Source organism: Polistes dominula, unplaced genomic scaffold (genome assembly GCF_049000335.1).
Source record: "Polistes dominula isolate Pdom_NZ unplaced genomic scaffold, Pdom_raw_medaka contig_77, whole genome shotgun sequence".
NCBI lineage: Eukaryota > Metazoa > Arthropoda > Insecta > Hymenoptera > Vespidae > Polistes > Polistes dominula.
The window spans coordinates 10215303-10228544 of record NW_028301152.1 but is presented as its reverse complement, the minus strand read 5'-3'; the positions used below and the strand labels follow the sequence as shown (position 1 = coordinate 10228544).

General features: G+C 31.9%; 1 protein-coding gene across 3 annotated transcripts in view; it reads left to right on the top strand.

The window, feature by feature from the left end:
• LOC107072925 (uncharacterized) overlaps positions 1 to 13242 on the top strand; it is a 33671-nt gene that overhangs the window by 5186 nt on the left and 15243 nt on the right. For 2 of the 3 annotated variants that reach the window (XM_015333255.2, XM_015333253.2), the window contains exons 1-2: positions 487 to 1285; positions 10738 to 10897. In XM_015333255.2, the coding sequence (XP_015188741.2) occupies positions 10744 to 10897 (154 nt within the window). In that variant the 5' untranslated portion in view covers positions 487 to 1285; positions 10738 to 10743. Of the gene's footprint in view, positions 1 to 486; positions 1286 to 10737; positions 10898 to 13242 lie in introns of those variants that run through there. The other variant, XM_015333254.2, reaches the window with a different exon arrangement.

Here is a 13242-nt window from a genome sequence, read left to right as displayed (position 1 = left end):
GAAGTTGACATTGTAAAGCTATACTTTTTTAAGGTTTTCTTTAAATTAACTTTGAAAGAAAATTATATAGAATCTTTTGAAAATTTCTTGATCTTGTTGTTGTTGATAAGATATAGAGAAAGAATACGTTTCATTTGGATCATCGTGAACCGATTTGAACAAGGTTTATTCGACTAGCGTATTTAACGATTCCCTCGACGATGGTCATCCTTGTCTCTCTGTATTTAACGAGAGGGTACAGTATGCGACGTTCGTCTCTCGGATGTTCACTCCCCCTAGTGATACGGGAGTATATAGGGGTGTAGGGGTATAGGGGGTGTTGGGAGAAGTAGAAGAGAACGCGAGGAGAAACGGAAAAGCAAGAGGAGGAGGAGGAGGAAGAGGAGAAAGGGAAAAAGAGACGTTTAGGGTCGCGGGGTGTTAGGGGGTTGGTTTTCCTTCGAAGCGCCTGCGTCAAGCCCCCGATGACGACTCGGCTAGGTAGGTGCTCGACCCGGACGCAGTACGGAGAAACTCTGCGAACACGTAGTGTCCGTTTCTCTTTGACACGAAAACTTTTCAGAGATATTCTCCCTTTCGATCGTGACTTAACGATCTCTGTTTTCCTTCATTTTCTTGACGATCATCAATAATAATAGTTGGTTCCAGTAACAACAATCTAACACTCGACTTAGGGAACTTTTTACATTACGCATGATCAATGCACCATCGAAAGATTTCCCAAGAGAGAAAGAGAAAGAGGGAGGGAGAAAGAGATCGGTTGAACCTTTGAAAGTGTCTGTCTCGAAAGGGTGCATTGCAGCTAATCAACTACTACTAATCTTCTAGATTTATTGGGATACATTGTTATCTTCTTTATTCGTGAATGGAACGCTCGAGTGACGCCACCATAAAGTTTAACAACCGGTGGTATGCTGTGTTGATTTTATTCGGACCCTTTGGACATTTGTTTACATCTTTAACAAAAATGATTATATTTGAACTTTCGAAGGAAACATAAGCTCGGACTTCATTAGATTATCTTCTTTTTTAAATTTCATTTTGATGTGCCTCGTATCGATGTGGAATTACAAAAGAGGAACTTTCATTCTTGGAAAATCTGGAAAAATTCTGATGAATGAATTACATTTAGATCGAGATGATACGCGTAAATATTGTCATGGTGTATGTTTTTAATATCTTCGAGGTTTAGTTAGTCGTGTCTTCTTTTCGGCATCGTTGCTTGCATGTGGGTCACAAGTTGCACACGACAAAGCTAACGGGATAGAGGGTTCACCGAGCTGAGGTAAGCCTGTTAAGTCCTACGTACATTCATTTTGACCAACACTCTTGTTAACCGTTATACCATCGAACCAGTTTAGCTGGGTTACGAAGATTTTCAGCATTGTCGATTCTTCGAAATATTAACTTGGACCGAAGGAGACGCATTATACGACAATCATTAAATCCTTTTTATTGATTTTATGTTTACAATTTTCCCGCCTTTGTTCTTCTTCGACTGATTTATTATATAAATAGGATATCTGAGGGTGTTATAGTTTAAAGGTGAGTTTTGTCACAAATTACAAAAAAAAAGACCATTTGGTTTTTTCATAAACAGATAACTGGACAAAAAAGTTTTGCATTAATATTTTGAATTTAATCTAAAACTCTGATGCAAACCTTACGTGAACCATAAGAACTTCCGACATCTTATGTATATATTTTTTTGTTTAAATTAATTTCTATTAAGATATTTATGTTTAAACTTTTTCAATTCATTTATGTTTACGTCACATACATGCTAAGTATTTGTAGTTTGAATTCTTAATGTCCTAAACCTCTCTTGCAAAATCAATATTCTTCAAGTTGATATCGATCAGATGTTAGATTTCAATCTATCGTAAAATTGATAGCCATTCGGTTGCAATAAAATTGATAGTTTAAATTTGGTTATATCTTCTCGAGGTCGATGAACTCCTTCAGTTGGTGTCGTAACATTATAAGATATAGAAATATTGGTATTATTTTTCTTTTATTACTAGTTTCTTAAAATAGGTTTTTTTCATCCTAATGGTCTTTTGTATCTAGGGCGATCTTCTTTTAACTTATGCAGAGTATAGGGTCTGGCTTTAAAGCACAAAGGGTCCACTAACGAGAAATACAACCCTGTTTGCATAAGAACCGGCTATTCTTTATAGGCTTAGGGTTCTCGATGGGTTCTTTGTGATAGAACGTTGCACTCTATCAAATTATTTATGATTTATTTTGAATAATTCTATCTATGAATGTATAACTAACAAAATTTTTCAAAAAGATAAATTATAAATCATAAGAGTAAGCAAGAAATAGTTTGATGATTTTTATTAGAAATATTTCTACGTGTAACAAAAGTATAAACTAGTTTAACTTTCAATAGATGTAGTCTAATTTCATTTATAGAAACCCAACTGATTTTAATACTCTTTTCAGTTGCATCAAAAGAATTAGCATGCTTGGATTACCGTTGTTAATCACATTGAGTTTACCCTTTTATATAAGGCTTCAACTATATTAGAAAATGTACGATCTATTAATACTCATAAGGTTAGAAATTTTCTATGATACCAAGGACACTTTTTCTTGTTTCTTTTTTTTATGATAGAAATGAAATAGAGAAGAAATAATTGTACAATGTAATATAACAATGTACACAATTACGGGGGTTTGTAGATTCCTTAGTTCAGAGTTGTTGGACCAGGAAATGAAACCGGAGACTGCTTTTATTTCAACATATCTACGAAACAATGGTCTGTGAAAATGAAAGTAATTAGTCGTACCTTCCACTTGTTCTCTTATGACACCTCTCATCAATATATGACCTAATTCTCATATTTCTAATACTGTAAAAATAAAATACAGTAAAGATAAAAGATATTTCTTTGTTTTGAAAGTTTGTATTACTGTTGTATAAACACGTAAATCGATCAATCGTCAACAAAATTAGTTGTCGTTAGTTGTCCATCCCTTTTGGTCTTATTCACCCTCCCGATAAACATTTGGTAATATTGGTTCAGGGTTGTTACATCAACCTTATGTTGAAGTTAGCTATATCCATGGATTGATACACACGGATTGAGAGAGAGAAGAGGGTGTCCGGATGAAAAGTACGACTTCAACCGCAAGTCACGTTTGTGACATGTTGTTCTTGTAAAGTTAAGTGCTATTCAATCAAAATATAAATCGAGAAACGATGTTATGCTAAATGTTCAAACTTAACGAATGTTTTTCTATTTTTTTTTTTTTATATGTTATAGATAATTAAAATTATTCATAAAAAATATATTTTTATTTTATATTTTTTTATTACATATTATATTATATATTATATATTATATAATTTTACTATTGATATTAAATATATTTTTGAATTCTTTATAAATACAACCTCGAGCATCGTAATTGTTAAAATTAGATTTAATATTATTTTTTTGTTACATGCAAGTAGTGCATATAAGTTTGAGATAAGAACGTAGTATAAGAAATTCTTATAATAAATTCTGAAATTTCCACGATGAATCGTTGTTTCAATGTTGGTTAATTTATACATGCATAATTAAATTATTTACGTATCCATGATGATGACTCGTTGTTATTGCATCGACGAAACTATAAATCAAGCTTATCCGATTTAAATCAAATGTTTGCATATCGTCATAAAGTGGACTTTAAACTATATACTCGATAAAAAATACAACGCGAATATCGTCACGCACATGCGAAATCATCGGTGTATTTTTCTTAAAGTAAGACGAGTCTACTTATGGAATCGTAACACGCATCGCATTCTAACCCATATAGGATTTTATTATCTTGAATATTATTTTATAAATAACCTTCTCTTTCTTATTTACTGGAAAAAGAAAACTTGGCCATCTTGATAAGCTGTTTTTTCATTCTAGCAACCATGACGCGTATAAACAAACAAAAAATTAAATTTTTTAGTAACCAACCAACCGGTAACAAGAATCTCTTTGGATACTTGATATTACGTTGAAAAAAAAAACGCTTTAATAATCTACATATTTGAAACACGAGTATAACGAATCAAATTTCACAACGATTAAAAAATAAAAAAATAAAAAAGATAAAAGATTTTTGTATATTTCGAAAATCTCTTGAACGTGAAAACGAATGACGACGGTTTACAGTAAATATATCGAATATATGTGTGTGCACGTAAAAACCCCAACTTGTAGTCCGTGAAATCACTGAAAAATTGCCGTAGCAAGCGTTTAATCCGAGCTTTCGCGGGAATCTGTGGACGAGAAGAAGGGAAAAGGGCGATAAAGGGCTATGGATCGACGTTCTAAAACTCACGAATGGAACGTTATCATCCATCTCGTTCCCTTTTCCTCCTTTGTGGATCGATAGAAGTCGTTCGATATAATTAGAAATAGTCGTGTGCAATAGCCATAAAAAATCCTTAAACTATGATAGTACCCTATGCATTGAATTCGTCAATCTATATAGGGAACCCTCGAATAAACCGATAAATGTGTGGCTCGAATAAATGTGTGTGTTTGTATGTGTATTCGATGTATTCGAGAAAAATCTGCGAGATAAAAAAGTTGCTGATTCAAGAAATTTCTTCTTCCATTTCTTTTATCGTAGATCTTTGTAAAACGAATGAATTTTTTTATTCAAATGTTTCTGTTCGTTGTAATAAATACAAATTTAAAGAGACGTAGAGATGTTATCGAAAAAAGAGAAAGAAATAACTGAGAGAGTCTCTTTCCATTCAATGGAGAGACAACAAATATTTTCTTGAATCGATAGAATTCAATGAACTTGAAATCTTACTTGAATTCACTAACTTTCGGTACTTTGAATGTATAAAGTATTTGTCTTTTGTGTGTCTTTGATTCAAGATTCGATAGATTTGACTTATACAGAGGGGTGATACTATTTGCAAGTGTATTCGAAATAGAATTCTATGGGATCAATAACTTCGTAGTATAATCAAATGATTATTTATGAATATTAATCCATTTGCATCATAAACGTATATATACGTGGCTGCGTTCGGCATTGAATCCAAATATTTAATTAATAAAATAACACACACACACTTCCTAACAATATAAAATCATAGAGACAAGCACCAATACTGATAATTGTTACACTGCTTAGAAGCAATGATGATTTGTTATTTTGCTTCTTTTTCTTATCTCCTTTTTTTTTTACTTTTATACAATTTTACACCTAAATATATAATACAAATTTTTCGGTGATATGGGTCTTTTTTTCATATTTTCATATAATGCAAATGGGTTAATTATATTTCAATAAATATTTGAAACAAAATGAATTTAAATTGTTACTCAAATAAATAGAAAATAAAATGCATAATATATACTTCCAATTAGTTCATTTTGGATGATTTATTATTTAGGAAAAACAAGTGCTTTTTAAAAAATTGGCTTGAAAAAAAAGATATCCTTAAACCGCGAAATGGAACGTTTTAAAGTAAAACTTGTTCATAAGGTAATACTCAAGTCCCCTTGCATTACCAACAGTGTATCCCATCAAAGGAAATTGCGCTTATATGGTCGAGTAGCGGTGGCTCTTCTCTCTCTCTCTCTCTGTCAAGAACAATGGTGTATCGTTGTCACGCACTTGGCAAGATCCTTCCCCTTCGTAGACGTAGGAAAATACAACCCACGAAAGGAACATCGTGGGTGGTTGCAATCAGAAATTACGAGGACGAGTAAGAACGGTATAAGAAAGAAAAAGAGTCACAGTAAATGGGGTGGGGGGTGGAGCAGGGTGGGTTGGTTGTAAGAAAGAAAAAGAAAAAGAAAAAGGAAGGGAGGAAAAAGAATGAGAAAATTGTCTCTGACACTGTGTCACCCTTTTCAGAATTCGATGGAAGTTGTGTTCCCTCCTTGATACGACTCGAGTTAAGAAGAATCTTTCCCCTCTTTTGATAATACAACTTCGAATTGACGAAATCCCTTTGACGTCTACGTTCTTTTTCTACAAAACTATCTTAGTTTTTTTTACAATGTAAGATAGACAACATATAGATCGATAAAACCCAACTTACGTACACTACTTCTCGATGTACTTAAAAGCTAAAAGGCTGAAAGGGATATTGTTTTGGTAAAACGATCCTTGAAAAAGAAAACAAAAAGTACCAAACTAATGGAATCGGATTTGGAAAGTTCGTAGTATATTTACTTACTCGATGTATGTTTGATTTCACATGGGAAGAAAAGTAATTAAAGATAAAATAGATAATAGATATGTTTAATCATTTTTTATCAAAAGATTTTGTTTGGAAGAAAAGTCGTTCGATATTTTCTCGTTACAAAACTTCCCTTCTACTTATCTTTTTTTTTTTTTAATACGTGAAAAAAGACTATAATATCTGCACGATTTAGTATAGTAGTAGCTAGCGAAAAGAGCAGAGAAGAAGATGAGAAGTAGTAAAAAGCGTTCACATTTCGTGTTTAAAAAGCTAGGAAAATTTGTGTTATATACAAGTCCTATCGCACCCCCTTTTTAGTGTTGTTTCTTGTTTCCTCTTTTTTTCTACCTAGTGTAAAGAAAAAAGAAAGAAAAAAAGAGAGAAGAAAATGGAACGCGTGAAGGAAATAAAAAAATAAAAAAAAAAAATGCAGGCTCGAAAAACATAGCACGAGAGTAGAGAAGGCCGTTTGGATGGAAGTTGGTTCGGTCATTGTCGTCGTGTGCACGACTCGTAAGAGAGATTAAAAACTCCGTGCACTTTTGATGCATTTTTTTTCTTTTTTTTTTTTTCCCCTCGACGAAGAGAACGACGCAAACGTAAAGGAAGAAACGATGACAACAACCGTATCAGTACATTGACAGCCATCTTTCTCTTTGTAAAATGTTTTATCGTTGGAAAATGTTTTAATGCAAACGTGATCGTTGCAACATGTTTGTCAAAGATTTTCCTTTTTTCGTCTATGTGTTTGAACTTTGTGAAATTTTTCAAAAAATAGACGAGTATAACAAATCGCATTTTCCCTTTTAAATTTTTGTAGAACGTTTTCGAATATTTTTCAACGGAGAGAACAAATTTCATTCAGCGTTTGAGACTTACTTTCCGTCTATAAAAATTTTGTTATATTATCATTGTTAATATTATTATTATTATTTTATATATTTTCTAGGGTTGTTATTACATACATTCTTATTTAAATAGATAGAATATAAGCGTTTGTTTTTCTAGTCATATTGATTTTATTCACAATTAATGTGCAAATCAATGGCACTGTATTACGAATTTATAAATTGAAGATGAATTAAGTCGGCGGCAGTGGCAGCAACAGCAATAGCACCAGCATCTTTAGAAAGGTAGTCTACGTTTTTTACGGGTAACGCTCATTTACCCGTATATACACTAGGGTCTCCTCATTGTTTAAACTCTCTCAGAGGGATTCGTGAAACACCGGTACGACGTTTATTTCGAATTTCTGTAGATCGTAGCACGTAAACCGCAGGAAACGTGCGATCGTATATTTCCTTCTGTCATTTTCCCTTCTCCTCATCCTCATCCTCATCCTCCTCCTCCTTTTCCTTCCTATCTTTCTCTCTCTTACTTCGTACCTAACACATTGGCATGGGCGTTCGCAAACTCAGTTTATCGTACCCTTCTTTGGTTCTTCCCCTTTCGTCACGAACAGAATTCCATACGTTGAAAATCGTATTTTGTGTATATCCGAACACCACCAGTAGGGTTCTATATTTTCAAAACATATTGTGATTCTAATCGCATATATTCGGGTACATATATACATATGCGTGTATCCGCATACACGTTAAAAAACAAGAAGAAATCTTTCGACAGAATTCGTTGCAAGTTCATTTATACGAAACTCGATTTCAATGTGCCTGAATTATAATTGAATTTCGTGAACGCGCGGATGCGTGAACACGTAGAAATGAATTCCAACAGAAGGTCCATCGAATATCACGTATTTTTCTCTTTTTTTGTTTTACACACATATACACATACTTTTGTAGATGTTTTTTCTCTCTAACATAAGTTAATCGAATAATTGAATTTAAACTACGTTAATCTTTGATTTTTAAATTTGTTGAACTTTTTGCCACGTTATCATTACATAATATTACATATTATTTTAACTTATAATAAAAATGATAAAGAAATAAAATTGAGTATTCCATCGGTGTAACGGTGGTTATAAATAATAGTCGTAATTTCTATGAAAAAGGAAGATCGTTTGTTTGACAGAAATAAAAATCGTCTACCTAACACACACACAACGAGGTAGCTTTGATAAATTCCATGGGGTACTCGAGACGAGAAAGTCGATTATCTCAAGAGACAGATGCGTTACCCCATGGAAGTGCGTAGAGGTAGAGAGGATAAAAGGGAAAATTAATGACGATCGTCACCTTTCTTCTTTACTGCATCCTTCAGTAATCAGTTACCACCTGATGTCGATGTATTAAATATTTAAGTTATATTATATTACATTATATACATATATAAAATATTAAAATTATATTATATTAAATTATTTATATAAGATATTAAAAATATATTAAATTAAAAAAATGATATATTAAGAGATTATATTAAAATATAAAATAATTGAAAATATATCATATTTTATTTAATCTTCCTCCTTATTTCTCTTGAGTGCATTCACTTGAAATTAATTAGAGTCGCGGTCTCGTTTAATCAATTAAGTGTACGACAATTGATGTCGATATCGAAGAGAAATATTACTCGGTGGTAATTTCCAATGATTCAAACCATTAGCAAATACGAATACTTTCCGATGATATTTAAGTAGACTGGAAATAAAGTTCGAACGCTTAAAGCATTCGAGAAACACGAGAGTAAATTATTTCGACAATTTTTTTATTTGTTGGTTAAAGTCAAACTACGAACGCATACTTCACAAAGTTTATCCCTCGATAGTGGAAAGTCGTGACGATGGGTATCCACCCTTTAGGGTGGATCAATCTTCTCTTTCATCCAACCGAATGAAATGGTCGAAGAAGAAAAAGAGAAAGAAAAAAAAAAGAAGAAAAAAAGTAGAGGGTGAATTAAGTAGGATCGAAATCGAGAAAGGAAAGGCAAATGGTCGGAAGCTGGCCAAGATCTTATCTAAAAATCTACCATCACTTGGTAGATATTATTATCTACATCTATTATCTGAATAATGCATCTGTTAAAGTGGAAAAAAGGAAAGAAAAAAAAACACAAAAAGAAAAATATCTACCATTAGTTTCTTAACACATCTTGCGTGAGTACTTTGCTACTTGCAAAGTTAAAAATTAAAAATATTTTTTTTTTTTATAAAATTTAAACTATTTTTTAGTTTTTATATTATAAATATATAAATAAAATATATAATAATTTTATAAATTATAATATAACTATAATATAATATAATTATAATATTATATAATTAAAATATATAATTATATTAATTTGTATTTACACAAAATTTATAATATTTTATTATAAAATAAAAATTATAATATAAATATAAAAATAATATTTAATAAATAAAACAACGACTTTAGCCGTTTCCTTGCAAGGTGTGTTAACTGTTGAAGATGTTTCGTAGTAGTGAAGTACGAGACAATATAACGTGTAGTAACTTTTCCACGTTTTAATGAGTACTTTAGTTAAAACTTTTCAATGTTGAAAGTCAATTGGGATATGTTCGTTAAGTTCATGTCTCAAGAGTCTCCGAGGTATTTCATTTTACGCTTAATCGCTTTGGTAATTTCATCATTTTTTTCTTTCCTTTTCCCTTATGTTAGTTTCCCCCATGGTGGTAGTGCATCGAGAAAGAAGAAGATCGTCGGAAGATATTTGTTCAGGATACGGATAAACACATTGCTAAGGCCGATCAATAATCGGTGGCGACTGTGTAAATATTTAGTTTCACATTATTCACCCTCAAGCACGACGAAAGACGCGACTCTACTACGTTACTTAGTATACGCATACCATACAAATAGAAACATAGAAGAAAATGGGGGAAAAAGGAAAGAAAAAAAATGAGAGAGTAATTAAATGCAATCTGTTTGATAAGAAACGGTATATCAAACGATTGCATAATCCTAGACGTAGTTTATCCATTTTTTTATCCATCATGTTTGACTAAAATGTTAAACTATTGTATTTTCTGTCAATTTGACGAGAGAATAGAAACACTAAATATAACACACTTGGTCAAATAACCGCGTCTTGTAATTTGTGAAAACATACGATGATAACGCATAAAATGCACATATTATTCATTATTAAATAAAAGAAAATATTGTTAGCTATCCAATTGGTTAACATATTATTTTAAATGAAGATATTATATATGCCGTTTTTTTTTTAACTGGTCATTTGACCACTTACGATTGAATGAAGTGTCGGTAGATTTAGTGTTCCACATATATGAAATAAATATAATATCTAACGTTATATAATAACTTTGATGGTTTTTAAACACATTTTCTTTCAAGTAGTACTATCGATAACTGCATTATCGTTGCACTGTCACGTTGATAAGAGATAATTTATGAACTTGAATCTACTTATCAACGTAGAATCATTTACAGCTACTGATTTATAATATCAATTTGGAAAATATTTGTAACCGAAGAAAATTAGATAAAATTGATTAAAAAAATAGAGAAGGTGAACATTTATTTCCATTAGTTTACCACTTAATCCATTACCATTTTTCTTTTTTTTTCTTTTTATAGAAAAAAATGTGGAGCTCGGTTACTGCAGCTGGTACAGAAAATGGACCTGCACCACCTTCTAGAAGTAAACACAGTGCAACGTTACTCGCTGGACATGTATATCTTCTTGGAGGGCGAAATGGAAATTTACCGCTCAAGGATCTTTGGCGATACAGTCTCGGTAAGTGAATCAATCTAATTTCCTTATTCTATTATCCTAATTAGAAGTTCAAGTTTAAATGTTGCATTAAATGTTATAATATGCTTACAATTCAAAATGCAAATAAAATACAGAAAATAATTATAACATTTAAAACATACATCTTTTACAAATGCAATACAATTTGTTGAATAGTAAAATAAAATACCAAATGCATTTATTTTACATTAAATAAAACATAAATGTTATTAAAAATCAGTATAACCATATAAAAATATTAGCAACATAATTCTGACAAGCTGAGTATATTTATAAGAGTTCGGAAAAATCGTATAATTATGAAGGGTGCCGATGAATCGATGTTTCGAAGTACTCTCTCCGTTACGATACGCGAACACCGTATCTGACCAGCAGCAAACCCCATCGTTTTACCCCATGACGACGAGGGGTGCGCGATGGAATTTGAACGGGGTTCAGTCTGATCAATAATGCGCCATTATTAAAGCCCACGTATATCAAGTAAATCCGACGACGATACTCCACAATTACGGCTGTTTCCACGGAGATCAGACATAGGTGAATTAATTGCACTCTGACGCAATAATTAGCGGTCGGTGTTTGTGACGTTGCAAATTTCACGCTTACAGATGTATCATATGGTTATTGTTATTTATTCCAATTCGAGATTTTCCTTCAATCGTTACGATTAAAAATTATTCCAATTAATTATCAAAGCTTAAACACGCACACACTTCGTATATATAAATTTGTTTATTTATACATATTTTATTTTTTAACTTATCGTTAGACACTTTTATGGCACCTTTCTTTCCTAAACACAAAAATGTTCAATCTTTTATAAAAGTTATTATCTTTTAAAAGCTCAAAGTTCTGCTAGAATTGGATAAAACACAGTTTATCGGACCACCAGAGCTTTAAACGTATTCTCGATGGGTCCATTCGGTCAATATTGGTAGCTAGGTAGAATTATGAGATAGTATAGAGACTAATACATATACATGGCACGTATACACTTATACTATATTTCAAACTTATTGTCAGTGGAACGTCGACAAGCTTAATGCTGAGGCTGGTAATACTAAATAATGAGGTTTTACTTACGTTAGACGAACGTTTCTCGTATCTTGTGAGAATCTTCTATCTACGTAAATATTTGTAGGATACGAGAACTCAGTAAATATTCGACTGAGCGAGATATAAATGATAACAAATGAAAGACAAAGATAACGGGAAGAGAAAGAGAAGACTCCAGATCAAATATATTTTATATCTAGCATAAAATACATAAACGTAATTCATTGCAATTGTTATGTAAAGTTCAACGTAAATTGTAGCTACAATTTCAACGTTTTCAATAAATACGAGAAGATGTACAAGTACGTTCATTAATCGTGTAATTATATTAATTCATTAATTATCTAGCAAATGAATTTATTAAAAAATAAAAAAATTAGTTACGAATAAGAGAGAGAGAGAGAGAGAGAGAGAGAGAGATGTAATGCGAGTAAACGTTTACATAATTGTATCCATAATTATGAAAGTGGTGAAAGAATTACATTTGAACACTATATGAATTCTATATAATATTGAAATAACCAAACACCTAACAATATCGTAAAAATTATTACATTGAATTTATTTAATTTAAAATAATATGGTGTTGAAATAACTGATAAGTTTTGACTTTTGGTTAGACCACTTTCATAATTATGGGCACAATTATCGAAAAGTTCATGCATTGTAAATTTTTGAAAAAGAAAAAACATAGAATTTAGTTTGAAACGAGAGAATACAACGAACTTAGCAGTGACTCCTCTGTTAATCAGAAGGGGATTGTTCGACTGTAGAGGGTGTTTGAGGGAATATTAAAGCAGCATCAAAAGAATTGGACCGTAGCAGTTCGTCTCTCGAGCCGAAGTAATATCATGGGGATTGGTTGAATCATGCGACGAACGTTTTAAAAGCATAGGCGTTGTAGATACACTCGATCGTGCACAAATATTGTGATAACTTCGAGAGAACCACGAGAAGAGTACTTCATCCATATATATAGGTATATATAATGTTTTTGTTGCACCCTCACCTTCATAAAGGTAAAAAAAAGTTGAAAGAGGGGTTGGTTGGTTGGTTGATGGCGTCCAACCTATCAGGGACAAACGTCCCTTGTAACATGGATTTCAATCGAACTGTCTCTTCGTTTTCATAGCTGTCGATGGGTCTACACATGTATATACATAGTAAATATGTATAGATATATCTAGCTAAGGTATATACCATATATATATATATATATATATACGAGCTGAAAATTGAAAAGCACGATGAATCTGCAATCTTAGCACGTT